The sequence below is a fragment of the Cyprinus carpio genome, chromosome A16 (assembly GCF_018340385.1).
Source record: "Cyprinus carpio isolate SPL01 chromosome A16, ASM1834038v1, whole genome shotgun sequence".
NCBI lineage: Eukaryota > Metazoa > Chordata > Actinopteri > Cypriniformes > Cyprinidae > Cyprinus > Cyprinus carpio.
In genome coordinates, this window is record NC_056587.1 from 7,036,763 (window position 1) to 7,057,386 (window position 20,624).

The window sequence follows — 20,624 nt, forward strand, 5'->3', positions numbered from 1 at the left end:
ACTTTTGAAAAAAAAAAAAAATTATGTAAAAAAACTTTGCATAGTTCATCCTATTTACTTTGTGTCAAGTTATTTGATTTATCCATATACTGTTCTGTAAGGTGTTATTTTATGGCAAATATTGTTTTGTGATGTTTGCATTTCATTTTTGCAATGATTTTTTCAGTATTCCTGTAGTTCAAACAGTGTTAGAGTGCCAGATTTCCAGTGAATGCATGAACCTAAATTGCACTGGCATCTGCCAAATATTTAATATGGTATGATTATTTACTGCTCTTATTTACTTAATGATATGAAGAAGTGTGCGGATGTCTTGTGTATGCTATAGAGTACGAGACAAATTTCCTTTTGGTGGAAATAAAGCAATACAAATTTTAATTCACACAGGTTTTTGTAATATAAAATTCATTATGACTGTGCAAACAGGAAAAATGGACTTTTCATCCTGTTGGAATACACATAATGTTGACAGGCTTAGATTAAAGGGATTCTTTAATGACAAATGAAAGCACTCATAATTTTTAGTGTGGGGCTACTTCAAAAGTGTTTAATAAAGGAAGGCATTGGAAAAGAACACAAACACTCACACACACGCACATCGCACAAAAGAGCTTCACGAAACAAAAACAGATTCATTAAACTTCCACCGGACACACAAAAAGAAACATCCATTTTCAGTCACAGACAATTCGTTTGCTTTCATGTTTATTTAGCTCCCGAGCTCCCAGAGGAAATCTGCGTCTTACCTGCCAACTGCTCGAACAAATTGCTTATTATATTTAAACGTCATCGCGCATCAGTCACATTTAATTATTTATTTCGCTGTTCAACCCCACGAGCCTCATAAAAGACTGTGTGAGGAGGAAGGCTGGAGGTCAGTGATATGTGAATGGAAGATGGATGTGTGAAGTGTGTGCAGCAGTACAGTGAGCTGAGCATTACTCTAAACGACTCTTGAACACTTTGGCTGTGGCTTTTCGGCTAGCGACATGACTGCTTTTGATTTTTCCGACGTGGAGGCATTTTTGGATTGCCATCCGGAGCTTTTTGAGGAATATCTCCTCAGGAAGGGAAAATGTGACACATTGAGCAGATGGCTCAAAGAGCATCAGCCATCCAAAACCTCTCCTGTGGAGGAGAAACGCGGGGTCGCGAGGGATCCGTTCTGGCCCACGAACCCCGATGGACTGAAGCGCAGATCGTCCCACATGGAGCTCCGCAGGAACTTCGCTCGGTCCAAAGCGATGACGGCGCACCGGACCTACGACGAGCACGTCAGTCTCACGGCTCACGAGTCTCAGTCGAGTATGCGACGGCGCGCGCTCCTGCGGAAAGCCAGTTCGTTACCGCCGACCACCGCGCACATCTTGAGCGCGCTGCTCGAGTCCCGGGTGAACGTGCCTCAATATGCATCCAGCGCCATTGACTTCAAATACAGACTCAAAGAGTCCAACGAGAGGGAGTTCTTCCTCGAGCTGGTTAAGGACATTTCTAACGAACTTGACATGACGAACCTCAGCTACAAGATTCTTATCAATGTGTGCATCATGGTAAACGCAGACAGGTGTTCGCTTTTCCTAGTGGAGGGACCGTCTCATAAGAGGACGCTGGTGTCCAAATTTTTTGATGTGCACTCGGGTACGACGGTGCGACCCTCTTCAAGCACTCTGGACTCAAACGAGGTGCAGGTTCCGTGGGGAAAAGGCATCATAGGTTATGTAGCAGAACACGGAGAAACCGTCAACATCCCGAACGCATACGAGGTAGACCTGCAACTCTACTGGCAATTACGCAGTCAGGTTACGAATTAATGGGGTGTTTGATGGTTTACCCAAAGGACGTAGAAACATAAGGCTGGAGGTTAAGAGTTATTGAGGAGCCCAGGGCCAGTAGTCACAATTTTTTATTGTTAGAGTGAATATTTCTCAGGTTTATTTTTGGGAATAATGTAAAGGCACATACAGTAGGTCTTGGGTACATAAAAGCTATTGAACATTCCCACAGTTACTGCACATGCAAGAAACAATTCAATTGACCTGCTAGTAGGGGAGCATGTTGTCACACCATTGGGGTAAGTTGTCATTATGAAACCTGCAATTAAAAATAGTCTATTATATACTTTTTTAGATACATTTAAAAAGTAAACTAGTTATGAAATGAAACGAAACAGCAACATTTTAAGAGTTGACAAAAAAATCTCAGTGTTTTGGCTAACACATAACATTTAAAAGACACATAACTGCTTGCCCCAAGTCCAAGTCTACCTTCAGTATACAGTTTACGCATGCCTGTATGTCAGTGTGGTTTTTATTGTGTTCTCATGTTTAAAGCTGTAGCAAAAATATGAAATTTTAATGTGGAGAATAGAATAGACATGATGTGAAGAGTGGCTTTAAAGATTTGTGATTTCTACAGTTGCTGCAGCCAAGGCTTGGAATTGCTGTCTGATTATTTTGATTATGTCAAAAGGTTCAAGAACCTCACATTCCTCATGTGAAGATATCTTGATTACGGCATTGACTGTTTCCCCATTTTCAAATACACGCTACCAGTCGTGCGTACATATCATTATATCATGGCCACAGGCAAGCCTTCCCTAGTATACTGTGGTCAGAAGAGATCCATTAATGCAGTGCAATTTGCCACTATTCCATAGCAGTCAGTTGGAATTTTATACTCTTTACGTAAAAGTTGGTGGCAATGAATGTTTGTCCCCAACACAAATAAGTCACTTAATATGCTACAACATTAATCTAAAATACAACAACTAAAAATACATTTTAATGTTTTACCCATTGCTATAAAGTTAAAGTGAAGTTGGAAAAATTTGCATTTTTGGTTACACTTTTTAAGGTGTCCTTGTTACAGTGTAATTACGTACTGGTTAATATTAAATAACAACATGTACTTAATATGGGGTTGAAATTAGATTTTGTTTAGGGTTAATTGCATGTATTTATGCAAAATTAACTGTTATTACTATAGTAAGTACAGGTAACATGTAACAAGAACACTGCAAAATAAAGTGTTACTGCACTATTTTTCAAATCACCTTGAGCAATAGATTTGAATAAGGTAAAGCACATAAGTGGAGCTGGGAGTGATGTGCAAAAAAAGGGGAAATGTTCAATTTTTCAAAAATTGTCTTTAAAAATAACATAAGAAATCAATAATAAATCAAAACACATCCCAATTATCAACAGATTTTCTGATCAGTTATTTTCTGTTATAATACAGTGATTGATTTTTGCATCGAGCCACATTGTTGTGCCTCCTGTGTGTTGTGTAGGACCATCGGTTCAGTGATGAAATTGACAAGCTGACGGGCTATAAGACTCAGTCCATTCTGTGCATGACCATCCGCAACAGTGACGGTGAAGTCATCGGTGTAGTGCAGGCCATCAACAAGAACCCCAGCGGAACTCCATTCACAGAGGATGATGAGAAGGTACAGTAAGCTTTGTTCTCCTTTTCTCTTGGCTTCATGCTGATATTATATTCTAAAGTATCTAGTCCAGCTGCTGGATTTATAGCCTGTTACATTCTCCAGATGCCTATTATTATATTGCCCAAACTTTAACTGCTAATGAAACTCTAGAGTGCGAATGTAATTGCTGTGCTAAATCAAAATAGATTGATGAATTAGCACCTTGGCGAGTATCCTGCTATGCTGGAGTACAAGTAGTTATAGATTTAGAAAATGAGTTATATATATTTGAAGATTTATACTTTATTCATAACCTTAGAAACAGAAGCATAACCAATTGGAGCCCTGTGGTCATTTTGCACATTTATTGAGTGACTGCATATATCAAAACAAGATCTGATAAAACAAGATCCGTTACCTGATGTATCTACTATTAAACACATTTCTTACCTATGAAACATATTTAAACTTCATATGAAATGCATGACGGAAATGTGTGTAAAATATTGCAAACAAAACAACTAGAATTATTCTGTTTATATGTTAACTCAAATTCTCAAAATATCAAGCTTTTAAATGAATCCCTGGGTCACATGACTATAATGACTATGATCAAATTATTTCTTGAAGTGACCATCACATATACCCTTTATGAAAGGGCCCTTCATAAAGGGATACAGTTGTTTACTTTCATTTGGAACACCCCTATAAATGGCGACCCTTCCTGAAGTGTCCTTCAAGGATGAATTCACCTGCTTTGTTGCTTTCCTACCAGTAATTTTTCAAAATTGTTCACAGAACAGAGGTCATCATTGTCACTGGCTAAAACAGCATATGTGAATGCCATACCTCTTAAGTTTCAGTACAGCAGATCCAGTTCTGCAGTCTCTGGGCACGAGGCAGTCTGTACCCGCACATCTCATCCCTTCACTTTCATCGCTGCTTCAAAACAGCTCTCTATAGATAGTAATTAATAGCAGAGAATTTCTCTTTAGAATTATTTATGCCAAGCAGCGCTGAGAGCAGATACACATGCTGTGATGTTATAAATGCCCTAGAAATAAACTGATGAACTGATGTTATGCCTCCAGTTCTTCTGCTGTTGTATTTTTTTCCCCCTCTCAATATCTACCGTCATGAATCCATCAGACTGAAGCTTTGAAAGCATCACACTTCTCTCTACAGGTGCTGCAAATGTATCTACCATTCTGCGGAATATCGATCTCCAACGCCAAACTCTTCTCTGAATCCCGCAAGGAGTATGAGAGGAGCAGGGTGAGTCAAGTCCTGCAGAAATATTGCTGAATAAAACTCAGTTTTTCAGATAGATTCAAAATCTGCCTCTAGACTTCTAGATGTCTCAGACAGTGTGTTGCTTGATTTTGTAAGCTTGTTTACAGTCCTCAGGTCTCAAGGCTTCAAATATTTATTAATCTGCTTGAAGGCCTGTGTTATCTGAATACATTTCGAGCTGTTGCTGTTCCTTAAGCCCTGCTGGAGGTGGTGAATGATCTGTTTGAGGAGCAGACGGACCTAGAGAAGATCGTGAGAAAGATCATGCAGCGTGCGCTGACATTGCTTCAGTGTGAGCGCTGCTCTGTGCTTCTGCTAGAAGACATCCATTCTCCTGTGAGAACGCTTTTTAGTCTTCCTTTTCTTTTTCTGGCATGAATTTGGTCCATCCTTATATAGCTAGACTTTATAAAGGAACAGCAGTCTGTGCTTTTTCTTTGCAGGTGACTGTTGTATTCCATGCACTGACTTTATATACCATTCATCCAGTAGAGGGCACCATGCTTCAGCACTTGATAGTCCAGTGTTACCATAGAAGATGCTCAGTGTCTGCATGTTGAATACGACATAACATTAACTGTTCGATTTGTTTTAGAAACAAAATCACGTATTTAGTCAGAAATGTTACTATTGCTAAATTTTAGTTCATTACAATACAGTTCATCCTATTGCTTGTTGGATAATCAGTCTAACGAATATTTTATATAATCTAGTAAAATCCATAATTCATTTAAAATAGTCATTATATGTGCGTTTTCAAATAATGTATCAACCACACTTCTACCTCAACTCATGCATTTATAAGAAATCAGATTTATGATGACTGATGAACAGTAAAACTGGTTGTAAATACACCTCAGACTTATATTTAAAAGATGGACCCAAGCCATATAGGTACCAGAATATCACAATATATCTCAAAACCAGTAAGCAATCATATCGCAACCACTCATAAAACCCCAGCAACATAGCAATGGACTAAAATGCTCAGAACACTTAAGCAATGTCTTGAAAATGACCCAAGCATTGTAGCAGCAAATGTTTTACAGCAAACACTACCCACATTTCAGATATATAAAAATCTAGTTGTTCTCTTGCTGTGTTTATAGGTAGTCAAGTTCTCCCAGACGTTTGAGCTCATGTCTCCACTGTGCACCGTTGATCATGATATCAGGTGAGAATAACAGGACTTTTAATACTATGACAAACTGCTACATGTGTACTTTTTAGCATATGTAATGTAAGAGAGGGATGTTCAGTAATGTATACCAGGCTCAGTATGTGTGTTTGTGTGTATGTGGGTGCATTTGACAAAGTCAGCATGGAGAAGGTGTCTTGCTCAGACTGGCTGATCAATAACAGCATTGCTGAGTTGGTAGCATCAACTGGGCTGCCTGTTAACATCAGTGACGTCTGTCAGGATCCCCGCTTTGATGCTGAGGTGAGCAGAACACACCCACTAAGACCGGTTTCAAATTGGTTTTGATCGCTTGATCTGACCGAAAGTGCAGTTCCAACCCTCTCACATTCTAGCAGCAGTAATCTAGTGTGCCCTGGTGACAAAGAAGTACACTTGAGCATACTTAAAAGATTACTTAATATGGAAAAAATATAAAGCATATAATCTTTTCTCCACTTCATTGTGTTTCTTACTCAGGCAGACCAGGCTTCTGGTTTCCATATCAGATCAGTTTTATGTGTCCCTATCTGGAATCGGACACATCAGATTATTGGTGAGTTTTCCCAGATAAATGCTTAATTTCTTATATAGAAACCCACAAAAACAACTAAAATAACACCCTGCTTTCATTAGGTGTTGCCCAGATTCTGAATCGCTTGGACAGGAAGACATTTAATGATGCAGATCAAAGATTATTTGAGGTGTGACTTTATTCAAACATTTGATGTTGGAATAAAATGACCAATCAATATTTAAGAAGTGAATTAGAGGCTTACATATTTACTTACACTACTGATGCTTTCATAAATCATGCGCATGAGTAATTTTCATTTCTGTTGTTCCTCACAGGCATTTGTTATTTTCTGTGGTCTGGGTATTAACAACACAATGATGTACAACCAGGTGAAAAAGACTTGGGCCAAGCAGTCTGTGGCTCTAGATGTGAGTAATATCTCTTATTGCTATTTTCTTTTTATGTTTTAAAATTCTCATTAACATAACAGCTACATTTTTTGCCTGCATATAAATCTGTCAGACAAGTAGAAAGAATTTAATGTGCATGCGTGGTATGGTTACATAATGTGCATAGTGTATTGTTGTTTCTGTCTTTTCCCAGATGCTGTCCTATCATGCTACATGCTCCAAGGCAGAGGTTGATCGACTGAAGGTAAGATAAAATATGGAAATGAAGTCCATACAAACTAGATGCATCAGCACTGAAAATATACTAGTGTTTTAAATTCATTATTTATATGTAAAACAATGTTTTACATGCGCTAACATTTTTGACCAGTTATATATTTTCTATACCTTTCAAAAAATAATATTATTCAATAATAATGACAAATTACAGACATTTGTAATGTTATAAAGATTTCTATTTCAAATACTGTTCTTTTGAACTTTCTATTAATCAAAGAATCTTGAAAAAAATGTATCACGGTTTCCAAAAAAATATAAAGTAGTAGTAGTAAGAAATGTTTCTTAAGCAACAAATCTGCATATTAGAAAGGATCATGAGACACTGCAGACTGAAGGAATGGCTGCTAAAAAATTCAGCTTTGTCATCACAGGAAGAAATTTCATTTTAAAATATGTTAAAATAGAAAACAGTTTTAAATTGTAATAATAATTCACAATATAACTCTTTTTAATGTATTATTTGTATGCTATTGTACTGTATTTTTTTTCAAATGCAGCTTTGGTGAGCATAAGTGACTTTGAATTGTGTATTTCAAGCAAATTTCATGATAAAAATGCGTCAGAGGAACAAAAAAATATTTTATTGATTACTTTTTTTTTAACATGCATCTTATTTTAAATATGAAAAAAAAAAATTGCATAGCAATAAATCTATAACTAAATATAGCAAAAGTGCAACTTTTTACTAAAAACTATTTGAGTAAAACTACTTACTCTTTTTAGAATTTGTAATGTACAGTTGTACTATCTGATATCAGTTCTAGATTTTTTTTTATAAATATTAGAAATGTTTTGGTAATATGGTGTAATGTAATAAAGCAAATATGAATTGAACATCAACTACATTACAACTTATTGTACAGAGCTAGATTCTGTAGTGTTGCAAAATGTGATACAACACACCCTTAAAAGGCTGGTATAAGATTCACAGATCAGTAGTATATAGAATGTTTAAACCTTTTCTCCAGAGAGACGTGATGAAAACTTCAAATTAAACTTATAAATTAGAGAGATAGATGTGTAAAAAAAACATCTAGCCCCTAACGTTTCCTAGAAATTTATAGATGGTGGGTCTCAGACTTGAGAGAGTTAAAGTATTAATAATTCAAAAATGGCAGAGTGTAATATACTCTATCTGTCTGAGCCCTCAGTGGACCAGGCTCCGCTCTGGTGTTTAATTGCCCTGCTATTGGAGTTGCTGAGATTGTCCCCTCTCCTCTCTCAGGCTGCTAAGATTCCTCTAAGCAGTGAGCTCGGGATCGATGAGTTCCACTTTAATGACTTTTCTCTGGACAACGACGCCATGATCACTGCCTCCCTGCGGATGTTTTTGGAGCTTGGTGTCGTGCAGAAATTCAAAATTGATTATGAGGTGAGGCAATCACCATGGGTGAAAAGCCAACCCTACTGACTGGAAGAGTGAAATGCTGCTTACATATGTATGCTGTGTGAAGCAGGGAGTGCTGGGTAATGTATTGGTGAGATACTGTGCTGCAGGCTGGTTCCTGGAACACAGTTGGGGGGTTCTGGAGCTATGGTGTGAATACTATAGTGTGCCTTTTTTTTCCTGCTCAGGTGCTGTGCCGCTGGCTGCTTACCGTGAGGAAGAACTACCGCACCGTAGCCTATCACAACTGGAGGCATGCCTTCAACGTCTCACAGTGCATGTTTGTTATGATCACCGTAAGTCACAGATGATGATCGAAGTGGCCTGAAATGACTTGCTAGTTCACTTATGAATGAAAAGTCATCATTTAATCGCTCTCATGTTTGGTCAAAACCTGTATGACTTTCTTCTTCTGTGCAGCATAAAAACAGTAGAACATACAGTAAGCTGCCCTTTTCCACACAGTGAATGGTGACCATTATTGCCAACCCTTGTGAAAACTGTACACTTTAAATAGTGTACTTCAAAAAGTGTAATGTATATATTTTTTTAGTGTGCGTAAATAGAGTACACTTTCATGACTGCTTCTTAACACACTTAAGTACACTTTTGTATGCACTGTAAAAACTGTAAAATTAAAAGTTTTACTTTAAAGTACATTTTAAATCATTATGTTTTAGTAATTAGTAATACTTTTTGTGCTTTAAAGAAGTAAACTTATTACGATGTGTTGAGTTTTGACCAACACACTAAAGCACTTGTAAAGTACTTGATAAATTTAACTGGAATATGTTATTTGATATTACAAAATAATATATTTTAAATGTACTAAACTGCAACTTCATTATTACAAATGTTTAATTACAAATATATTGGCTTCACTTTATTATACACTATGTGCATTTACCTGTACTCACAGTGTACTTACCTAAGAAAGTACTGGATAATATAAGGTAACTATGGGTTAGGTTTTGGGTTAGTACCTAGTTATTACCCAGTTATTTTAATTACTACAAGTACATTGTATGTACATGCGGAACAGGATTGTAAAATAAAGTGCTACCAATATATTTAAATACATTGGAGTTTCAACAGAAATTACTTTATACAAGAACGTTGTAGTTTACCATAAATGCTTGTCAGTACATTGGCAATAACCATATTTCAAAGAGAATAATTAGGTAATTAGGAAACTGCATATAAGGCTTTAAAAGATGTTTTCTAAAATTCAGCTAATATAATTTTAATTAATACGTTTGAACTATAATGTGCTTTCATTTAATTGCAATTACCAAGCATGTACTGTTTATGTGCCCAAAACATCACATTCAGTTAGCATCTGTATGTGTTAGTATATGTCACATAGGGTTGCAGTAAGTAGCGCACAAAAATAAATTATCCAAAAGATCAATACACAATTCATTCAGAAAACATATCACACAACACCTTTTTACTGACGATAACAGAAGAACTAAGGAAACACAGGGCTTAAATATACAGGGAGTGTAATCAGGGAGAACAGAAACAGGTGCAGGCTAATCAGAAACCATAGAAATGGGATCCAATGAAACAGACAGGCAACAAAGGCATATGAAATAAAAGAAAACAAAACAGGCTTGAATTGGCTGTTCCTCACACAAAGCTATTGTTTGACTATGTTGCACACAAGTCATATAGATTACCTTTATAATGGGTTTAAGGTGCTTTTTGCCTTTTTGGAGCTTCACAGCCCCTGTCCACATCCACTTTTATCATATGCAAGAGATAAACACCTTCGGTATTCAACAGAGAAAATAAAGTCATACTAGTTTGGATCAAGTGTTATTGGCAGTAAATGATGACAGGACTTTCATTTTTGGGTGAACTATGCCTGTAATGATATTCTCAGGTAACGGCTGTAAATGCACATAGTTTAAATCAATAATGATCTTTCAACCCATAATTTAATCACTGAATTGGAGGATTTGTAGTAGTAGGTTTCTCTGTTGTGGTCCAGACTGCTGGGTTCCAGGAGGTGCTGACAGATACAGAGACTCTCGCTCTTATGGTTGGGTGTTTCTGCCATGACCTGGACCATCGGGGCACAAATAACGCCTTTCAGGCAAAGTGAGTGAAAAGTCAGTCAATGTTAACTAGGTCAGTGGCTCTTAGCATGTTTAGCCAAGATTTTACATTGCACATCAAATGATGAGCCAACACAGTACCAAAATTGTAATCTAAAAGTAAAGTTATTCATGGTGTTCATGAATAAGGCATATCATCTAACCTGTTAATGTTGGCATCTGTCTAATACAGGGGTCGGCAACCTATGACATGTGTGCCAACTTTGGCACAAAGAGGGATAATCACTGGCACGTGAGCAATAGTGAAAACTGCATTCCGACGTAGATTTTGAGGTAATCATTCCTCATAGTCGCACAGCCTGTTAGGAGCTATAAATTCTATCAAAGTATGCAAACTAACCTGCGCTAGTCTACAGATATGCGTGCCTCCAGCGAACCAGGTGCAACCGCTGTGTATACGAGGCCCTTCAGATCAATGCTGCACCATGCGTTCGCATAGGTTAAGTCTGTTTACCTTCAGTCACGCTACGCGATTGAGAGCATGACAGCTTACAGTTCTTTCTGCATTTGTTGCTCATAGAAATAAATAAATTACCACTACAAACTTTTTTTAGGTCAGTATACAAAGGTCAGTATATATTTAGCTCCTCCGGTCCTAAACGCCCCGCCTCGTTCTTGTTCAGAGTGGGACTCGAATCCAGGTCACTAGCATGGGAGGTGAGTGCTAACAAGAATGCTAAAGACCACACAGAGCACAGCACTTTCCAGCTGACCTCTGTTACACTCACCCCCCTGAACCTCACTCCCATCCGGGTCACGGCACCAATGTAACTCTCCCAGTCCTAACCGCCCCACCTCATTCTTTTTCCTAGTGGGATTCAAACCCGGACCGCCAGCATCGGAGGCAGGCACGTTAACGAGAATGCGAAAGACCGCAGACTCTGATGTCTGTCGCTAGTGTGCCTCTTGAGATCAGGGGAGTGAGGTTTACCCGCACAGCATTTACCAGCTGACCTCTGTTACACACACACAAATCACAATGATGGTGTTTTGTGAACAGCAACATTCATACACACACATATATAAAGTGGCTTTCAGTAGGATCACACTGTAAATCTGTTATTCAAAGTCTAATTTAAACATTAAAATACAGTGTGAAAGGTTTCAAAAACAATTTATGAAAATATGCATCAGAAATATTTAAGATTCCGCATTTGTATGATTATTCAGATTTGTAGCAGAACATGGACGGTGTGGGGCTTATTGGCACAGAGGTTAACCAGAAAAATAAAAAATGAAACTTCATGCCCAAAAGGTTGCCGAACCCTGGTCTAATAAGACTAATAATTCTACTTACTGACCGATTTGTGGTAAAACTGTGGTGTTTGATTGGCTGTGCAGCCTTTAACGACAACAACAAAATATACGGGAGGTGTTTTCTCCTCCTTTTTAAAGGCTAAAGTTTTTTATTTTTATTTTGCTATCCTAATTATGCAAGTTTGCATGACTAGTTGCATTTTATTATCTGCATTTAACATTGTATTCTTAAATCAGATGTGTTTTTTTATTCAGTCAAAATATTGAAATATTCTAAAAACAATAAATAATTTACCAGCATTTTAAAGTTTGAGGTTGGTAAGATTTTTTAATGTTTAAAAAAAAAATACCTTTTATGCTTAATGCACCAAGGCTGCATATATTTGATTACAAATACAGCAATCATAGAAATATTTTTTTTAAATATTATTGCAATTCAAAAGAACTGTTTTCTGTTTTATTCTATTATAAAATGTACTTTATACCTGTGATGCAAAACAAATTAATTTTCAGCATCATTACTCCAGTCTTCAGTGTCACACAATCCTTCAGAAATCATTTTAATACGATGATTTGGTGCTTAAGAAACATTTCTTTTTATTATTAGTGTTAAAGATGGTTGTGCTGCTTAATATTTTTTGGAAAGTCTTACTGTCACTTTTGATCAGTACATATATGCTGAATAAAAGCATAAATAAAAGAATCAAACATACTGACCCCAAACCTTTGAAAAGTAGTATAATGAGTAGGATGAAAATCTAGCACAAGATATTACAGCTTGTTTCCAGATGATTTATCTTGAATTAGATTTTTATTACCCAGTTTACCAATTTGGTATGAAAAAACGTAATTCAAGATCTATTCTTTAAAAAAAAAAGTTTCATTATTGTTTACATAATTTGCCTCTTAAGTATATCTGTTTAGTTTAAAGGTTTTATGGAAAACAAGACAAGTCTATATAGTGTGCACTGTGTGTTTCTACAGCAACATATAATGTGCTTATTGTTCTGTATTTGTACCTCTGTTGTGGTGCTAAAGGTCTGGGTCAGCACTAGCGCTGCTGTACGGAACATCTGCTACACTAGAACATCACCATTTCAACCACGCTGTCATGATCCTGCAGAGTGAGGTGAGCAAATAGCATGAACTAGCAAGTCTTGTCAGGTCAGGTCTCAGTAGAGGGGCACAGCACTGAGCAGTACAGAAGTAAAAGTCTGATATTTCAATTTTGATACATAAAAAGCTAATATTTTAAATAATTTATAAACGTGTAAATAATCAAACTTTTAGGATATCTAAAAATAAAAAACATAGACATTATTATATAAAATGAAGATGATTTTTTTCAGATTCCACACTGTTCAAGAACAAGATCAGTTTTGAATATGTGCATAACAGGACCGTTGTGTAGCTCATGCAGCTCAAATGCTGCTATCAGTAAAGCAAATGAAACAAATAATATTTACAAATTCATGTTAGTTTTTAAATTTGACTTTTCACTGAAATTGTTATTCACAATTTTGAACTCCACTGTATGTGTAAAGAAGGATCTGCAGAACACAATGAACATTGTCAAGCAATGGAGGAATAATGAGTTCGTCTCACACCTCTCTTGTAATGGATTTGCAGAAATGACCCATTTTACCCCTGCCCACATTTGCATGTCTCAGTGGATGGAAAGAATGCAAGTGGATGTCAGCATTTGAATAAGTGGCTGATTTAGCTCTGAGCTGTTTAATCATGACCAAGCTCTATATCGATTTCCTGTAGACATCTATTGAGCTTTTTTAACCAACACCAATTAACTGTGCTAAGGAGATTCCCCTCTTGGGTCAGCTGCACTGAAGCAAGGAGAGAAAGAAATTGCTTTCTATCCCAGAGACTGAACATGAATAGAGAACTTTGGAGACACAGTCTTTATGAATGATACTCAGGGGTATAAAGTGATTACTGGTTTCATGATTGGCTTTATATCAGCAGAAAAGACAGGGCTTTGTAGAAGTATTAGGGGTGTGCTTTCTCCAAACTTCATTAATGTAGACCTTAAGAGAGTGGGGTAAGCTGTGCCACATTTTACTTAACCCTATAATGTCTACTGTCTCATGCTGTATTTGACACAAATTTCCAAGGCCTCTAAATTATAAACATGAGCTTTTAAGTGCCTTTTGTCATTTGATTGACAGTTTATGTATTTGTTAGCATGTAAAAGGTTATAAAAAAATCTACAGGTTGTGGAAAACATATTTTGCTGTGAAATTTTTACAGATTTTTATAAAGTAAACATAAGAATAAATTTTATATTGCTTGTAATATTTCAATATGAGCACTTACTGGACTAAAGCAACGTACTGATTATTGATTATAACATAACATATGACACATCAGCCTTTTGAGGAACGTTTGTTTGTACATCTCTTAGTCATCATTGTATTGCATTTCCCTATATTTTTCCCCCACAATAAAAACTACAGAACTTTGATAATAAAACTAAGCATTTAAATATAATTTTACTAAGACATATTATTGATATTTGTTTAGATATGGAGACTATATTTGTACGCATTTTAAGTAAGTAGAATGCTATACTGTTATAAAGATCTCATTGATTTACATAACAAGCCATCATAATTTAATCTTAACTTAACTGCACCAATTTTCTTTTTTTTACTTCATATTCTCCTGTATCATACTAAATTACCCATAAAGGCCTCATGTATCAAATATGATGCTCAAAAAAAAGAAAAAAAAAACATTTTGGACTATTATTCTATACAGAATGTCAGGTTTGACAGGTTTAAGCTGTCCTCCAGTAAAATTAGATAAAGCTAAAATTAATTGATCTAATATATGTTTAAAAGTGTCTGTGTTATCAGCTAAAATTAACTGAAAGCACAGGGCCACAGAGTATATGACTTCTTCCCCGATGAGATTTTACAAAGATAAGTTGACTCACATTAGCAGTAAGCTGTGCCATTGTAAATGATCAAAGACAAATGTGGACATAAAAGCACTGATTATAAAGGACAAACCAAACTCCTAAATAAAAGGGAATATGAAATAATATAATAATAATATAGTTAGTCCCTCTTCACATTGTCATGCATTTGCACTAGATTAAGCGAGTGACCCAGTTTTCCAGTTTAGACATCTTGCCCCAGTCTCCCCTTACCATCGGAAAACTTTAATCTGTAATATTTGTTATCTTCTTCTATTTTTTTTTAACAGGGTCACAACATTTTTGCTAATCTGTCCTCCAAAGAGTACAGCAACATGATGCAGCTACTGAAACAGGCCATTCTGTCCACAGATCTCACTCTGTATTTCAAGTAAGTATCAAATAGCATATGTGTTTCAATAGTCTTAATAAGGCGCAGCCCTAAGCTTTAAACCCAGCTCTAAATATTCTGCAAGATGCATGTAATTTACGTTTAGGCCACAGAGAGGCGCCCTTTGAATAGAGGCAGAAGAGGTGATATTAAGCCGCTTTTATTCAGATCCTGAAAGCTTGGTGAAGATCTGAAAGATGCCTTTAGGAACATTAAATCAAATTAACTTTAACACAGAACCTTAAACTTGCAATTGAGTAAAATTCATTTTTGGATCTTTTTTTTTTCTTCTTTATATTCTTCATTATCCATTGGACATAAAAGAAGAAGAACCCAGTTCTTTGAGTGTGTTCTGTCGGGGCAGTTCAGTTGGAGTAATGAAGAACATAGAGACATGTTCAGGTGAGTGTCTACACTTTTTAAAATATACAACAGAAATGCCAGGAGCTGTTGTAAATGTTCTAAATATTTAAACATACTAGATCTATGCTGATGACTGCGTGTGACTTGGGTGCAGTGACCCGGCCATGGGAAATCTCAAAACAGGTGAGACAGACACTGAAAGAAAAAAAAAATCCTTACCAAACTGTGTAAAACAGTTTAACTATATATATATACTTCTATAGAAAATATAAATATAATACAGGGTAAGAAAATTAGAGTACTGTATATTCTCTGAAACCACTGCAGCATATGGGATCATAATATAGTGGACATTAAAATAATGTCATATCTCTATGTTTCTAATACCAGGTGGCCGAATTGGTGACCAGTGAATTCTTTGAACAAGGTGACAGGGAGAGATCAGAGCTGAAACTGACACCAGCTGTATGTATTCTCTCACATATGTTTTAAGTAAAATTTGCTGAAATGTCAATCAACTCAATTGAAGTCAAAATCAATTCATTTTGCTTATTCAGGCAATTTTTGATCGCAATCGTAAAGATGAGCTTCCTGTGCTTCAGCTGGAATGGATTGATGGAATTTGTAAGCCATTATATGAGGTAAAAGATTAAGCAAATGAATTAACTCCAGTTAATTAACTTTTATGCAGTGATGGTAATGTATTTTATAGGCTCTTGTGAAGTTGAATAGGAAGCTTCAGCCAATGGTAGATGGAACTGATGCCAACCGAAAGAAGTGGGAGGAGCTTTGTCTCTCCTATCAGCAAACACGGAGAGCCTCTGAGTGTATCTCCAGTCTGGAGCCAGGAGAGACAGAATCCTCTCAGAGTTCAGACTCCACCCATGAGCCAGAATCAAGTCAGAGTGAGGCAACCAATCAGAGTGAAGACTCAACCCACTGTGTGGAGCCAAATCAAGCCACAGTAGCCAATTACAAATAAGAATCGTGATGTGACGATTAAAGGACGGCCCACTGAGTCAAGGGTTCCCAAACTATTTTGTCTGCCGAACCTCTTATACGCTGAGATTTTAAGTTAATATTTTAATAATTTAACAACAGATCTGCATATTCACAATTATCTGATGATGGTTAATGGTCAAATAGCTTTAACAAAACAGATCAAATATTTTATCTTTTTTTTTTAATTATTATTATTTATATACTGCATATATTTTTTTATATACTTTTGGACATTCATAATATACTCCATTATTTTGTCATATATGGCGATTTTATGAGTGATATGACATTTCATTTCATTAGAATAATTTTATATTCCAGCTGGTGAAAGGTACTAAGACCTTGTACAAGGTCTTTATTATTACTATTATTATTATTTTCATTACTTTTTAACACACATTGTAAAAATTAAGTAATTAATAATTGATCATTATAAAAATTTCTTTTTTTTACACTGACTTAATCATTTTACACATCTTAATTAAATTGCAGCCTTGAATGTGATAATAACACTAAGCCATATCATGATTTCTGTTTAATTTTGATGAAGTATGCAACCCGATTTATTTATTTTAGTTTTAGATTTAATTTCATTAATTATTACTTTTTCATCAACTCATGAAGCCCCTGCAGTTCCCTCATGAACCCCCAGGGGTTTGCGAACCCACATTTGAGAAACCCCGCACTGAGTAATGAGGTATGTGACAACTTTGCTATGTTTATATATGAAAAAAACACATTATTAACCAACCTTTTTTTATGTGGGCTGCTTTGAGATTGACAGTATTTCTATTGAAATACTTCAGGCATTAACAGCACAATTTAAAAACATTATAAAATCTCTGTTTTTAAAAAGGAAATGTTTATTAAGAACCCATATTTTTGAGATTTTATCTCAGAAAAATATATATAATATATAATGGCATATGTGACAAAACTGTGAATACGTGCAGGAAATTCAAGTGCACAAAAACTGAATGTGAGAATTAGAAGTGTTTCAAATGCTCAGATGTTGTTCAGTGCTACTGAGTCTGTGCTGCTATATTGCAAGTTACAAATTTGCTTTCACAAAGCCTGGCATTAATAAATATAAAACTGAGTTGCTGATAGGATTCCTATGCTTGAGATGCAGAAACTGAGCATTGATTTGATGAATGTATAAATTAATATCACTGTGATCTTTTGCTGTTGTTTCTTTAGACTTGCATGGAAGCAACACTGAACATTGTACATACAGTACGCATTGTTTAATGTTTGTGTATGCATCCTAAGTCCCATGTGCCTGTCAGTCTGGTCCTCGTAAAACAGTATAGGCTACATTACTGCAACATTCACTGGAAAAATACAGTAAATGTAGATTTATTGCACAAGATCGCATATCAGTTGTTCAGCAAACAGAAGATTATCCAGAATGAATGTGAAGTCATCTGTCTTAAACCAGCTATTTGGGATACGTCCTTGATAGTCGATTCCAAGATGAACCAAAGTCAGTTATCACAATGCTAAAAACCTGAATTTGTTGCATGCAAAACTGAAACCTGTTGTTGGCATGTGAGTTACAGTGTTTAATTTTGTTACATGTTACAATTTACAATATGAAATTTATTGTATTTTTTGAATGCATTACAAATGCCATGAAATGCATGCTGCAGTGCTTTGACTAAAGCAGCTTTAAATGGGAGTTGTAGTCGGGTTGCGCTGCAGTCGTGATTCTATTGTTTTTTATTTATTTATTCTTATTTTTTATGTGCACACAGTTAGATTATGCTCTTTCAGTTCAATCTGTCTGCCTTATTCAGATGAAATGTAATTATTTTTGCATTTATTATGGATTGACATTTTAAAAAAGAAATGAAAAGGAAAAAATTTATATTCATACACTAAAAAAGAAGGTCAGAAATAGCTTTATATTTTATTAGCTAACATAAAATGTTCATGTTTGTTTCCGACCTAAAGGATAAAAAAAAAAAAAATAATAATAATAATAAAAAAGGTAATTGCGACTTTTTCTTTCACAATATTGACTTTTTTCCCCGAAATTCTAATTTATATATCAAAAAAATCACGAAAATCAAAACTGCAATCATATACACAGAAATATATATTCTGAGAAAAAAGGTAAGAATTGTGAGATATAAACTTGCAATTGTGTGGGGGAAAAAGTTGTAATCGTAAGATAAAAAGTAGCAAATATTTTTTTTATTCCAAAAAAAACAAAAAAACAGAATTGTGAGATAAAAACCCAGACTTGCGAGAAGTCAGAATTCTGCATTTATATACAGTATTTTGCAATTCTGAATTTACATCTTGTAATTCTGCTTTTTGTTTACACCACAGAATACAAAGTAAACTGACTTTTTATTTTTTTCTCAGAACTGCGAGAAAAGTCAGAATTAAGCAGTATAAATTCAAAGTTACCTTTTTTTCTTATTTATTTATTTATTTATTTATTCTGTGGTGACAAAACAGGCTTCCATATATATCATACTTGGTGCCTCAGTGTGTCTCTTTTAGAGAGATTCTCATCCTGTATTTCAGTGGATCATCCATCAAATGCCACATGAATGACTATGATATACTGTGCAGTTTGTAAGAGGTACACAGGGTCTTTTCTTGCCAGACTGATTGCTGGTCATTTTCCTCAGGCTGTTTTGTAAATAAAGAACACTGTGATGCAAGCGAGTGTGGCGATCTGTGATTGGCTGCATGCAGATATTTTTGAAACACTGCTTAAATAATTAAACTTCTTATTTAAATGTCTCACAAGTCAAATACTGTGCTCACATAATCATTCAGAATGACTGATATTAGTTCATAACTCATTTCCCAGCCTATCCTTTCATGTAGTATGAGTTTTGCATAATAGATATGCTGTAATTTGTAACACGCTAAGCATACAAACAGTATGCATGTAAGACAGCATATGCATAAATATTTGGCCTGGGTGAAAGTGTGATGAAAGCGAGTGTTTGAAGTTGTAGCTGCAGAGAGAGAGGGGCTTTGTGCCGGACAAGCCAACTGATACAAAAGCAGCGTGGCCAGCTGCATCCAGCTCTCTGTAATCTATTATTCAACAGGGACTCAGCTGCCTTCCTGAGGCTTTAAAACCAAGAGAGAACAGGAATGAGGCAGAATAACTTCAATTCTGTGTGTTTAAGCTCACAATCTCTGGATGTACTGTGCCTTACGAACATATTCAAAGCCAGTTCTCTCTTTTACCAACTAACAATTCCCATATTATATATAAAAGAACCAAGGCTCAATATGATATAAATTTTACAAAAATCAGCAGCAGAAATATGTTACTTAACATTTAATTACACTCTGTAATAGCTTATACAGACATTGTTCGCAGCAAGATGGCTATGTGCTAGATTTACACAATGTCCAGGTGTGGTTTTGGACTGTTTATTTTGAAATATGGACATGGCTATATTTTAACATTTTGTAATTGTAACTGCTAATTGTAATTTGCTAATTGATCATAATCCAGGCAAAAATTAAGATAGATTAGGTGGCCACTTGAATATAAAATATAACAACTAACAGTATAGCAATGCACTCTTTAAAAAGCGAAACTGCTTTAATACAATGCTTAAATAATGTAGTAATACTGCTATATATATATATATATATATATATATATATATATATATATATATATATATATATATATATATATATGTAATGCAATCTTGTTGAGTAATTGTATAGGCCTTCATCACAGATTAAAATTATAATGTTATATGGCTATTTACATATTTAAAAAAGCAATTATATTTACCAGAAATTTAAAAAAGCTCCCATTTATTTTGGTAATGGATCAATTTGAAGAAATGAAACCCTCTAAACTAGAGGCAGTATAAAATAGGCTATTAGCATTAATGTATGCATATTTGCTCAGAAACTTGACAATGAAAAGTTAATTCTGTAAAAACTGTTTATTTCTGCCATAATAGCTTTGGGCTTTGCTAAACACATAATAAAGAATAACATTATCATTAATTATTCATTTCGTTGCTGCAGTGCAACAGTTAATAGGAGGGTTGGCATTCACAAATAA

At 35.4% G+C, this 20,624-nt stretch overlaps 1 protein-coding gene across 2 annotated transcripts; it reads left to right on the top strand.

Moving 5' to 3' along the window:
- The first annotated feature begins 859 nt into the window (after nucleotides 1–859).
- LOC109105428 (dual 3',5'-cyclic-AMP and -GMP phosphodiesterase 11A-like) lies at nucleotides 860–19,243 on the top strand. Of its 2 annotated transcripts, XM_019118736.2 has the most exons (20): nucleotides 860–1,763; nucleotides 3,290–3,448; nucleotides 4,613–4,702; nucleotides 4,916–5,056; nucleotides 5,830–5,894; nucleotides 6,041–6,161; nucleotides 6,378–6,453; nucleotides 6,534–6,601; nucleotides 6,750–6,842; nucleotides 7,018–7,068; nucleotides 8,329–8,475; nucleotides 8,679–8,786; nucleotides 10,487–10,596; nucleotides 12,909–12,999; nucleotides 15,096–15,196; nucleotides 15,521–15,598; nucleotides 15,679–15,742; nucleotides 15,950–16,024; nucleotides 16,117–16,200; nucleotides 16,272–19,243. In XM_019118736.2, the coding sequence occupies exons 1-20, from the start codon at nucleotides 990–992 to the stop codon at nucleotides 16,539–16,541; spliced, it is 2,766 nt and encodes a 921-aa protein (XP_018974281.2). In that variant the 5' UTR covers nucleotides 860–989; the 3' UTR covers nucleotides 16,542–19,243. The 2 variants fall into 2 exon arrangements, with proteins under 2 accessions (XP_018974281.2, XP_042628228.1); XM_042772294.1 differs by lacking the exons at nucleotides 860–1,763; nucleotides 3,290–3,448; nucleotides 4,613–4,702 and having other exon boundaries at nucleotides 4,978–5,056; nucleotides 6,037–6,161.
- Nucleotides 19,244–20,624: the final 1,381 nt, after the last annotated feature.

What these genes read in the sequence shown, in the direction of transcription:
- LOC109105428 (XM_019118736.2), top strand. Translation starts at nt 990, where the DNA reads ATGACTGCTTTTGATTTTTCCGACGTGGAGGCATTTTTGGATTGCCAT. An exon ending in ACATCCCGAACGCATACGAG is followed by an intron (nt 1,764 to 3,289) that starts GTAGACCTGCAA and finishes TGTGTTGTGTAG; the next exon opens with GACCATCGGTTCAGTGATGA. An exon ending in AATTCAAAATTGATTATGAG is followed by an intron (nt 8,476 to 8,678) that starts GTGAGGCAATCA and finishes TTTCCTGCTCAG; the next exon opens with GTGCTGTGCCGCTGGCTGCT.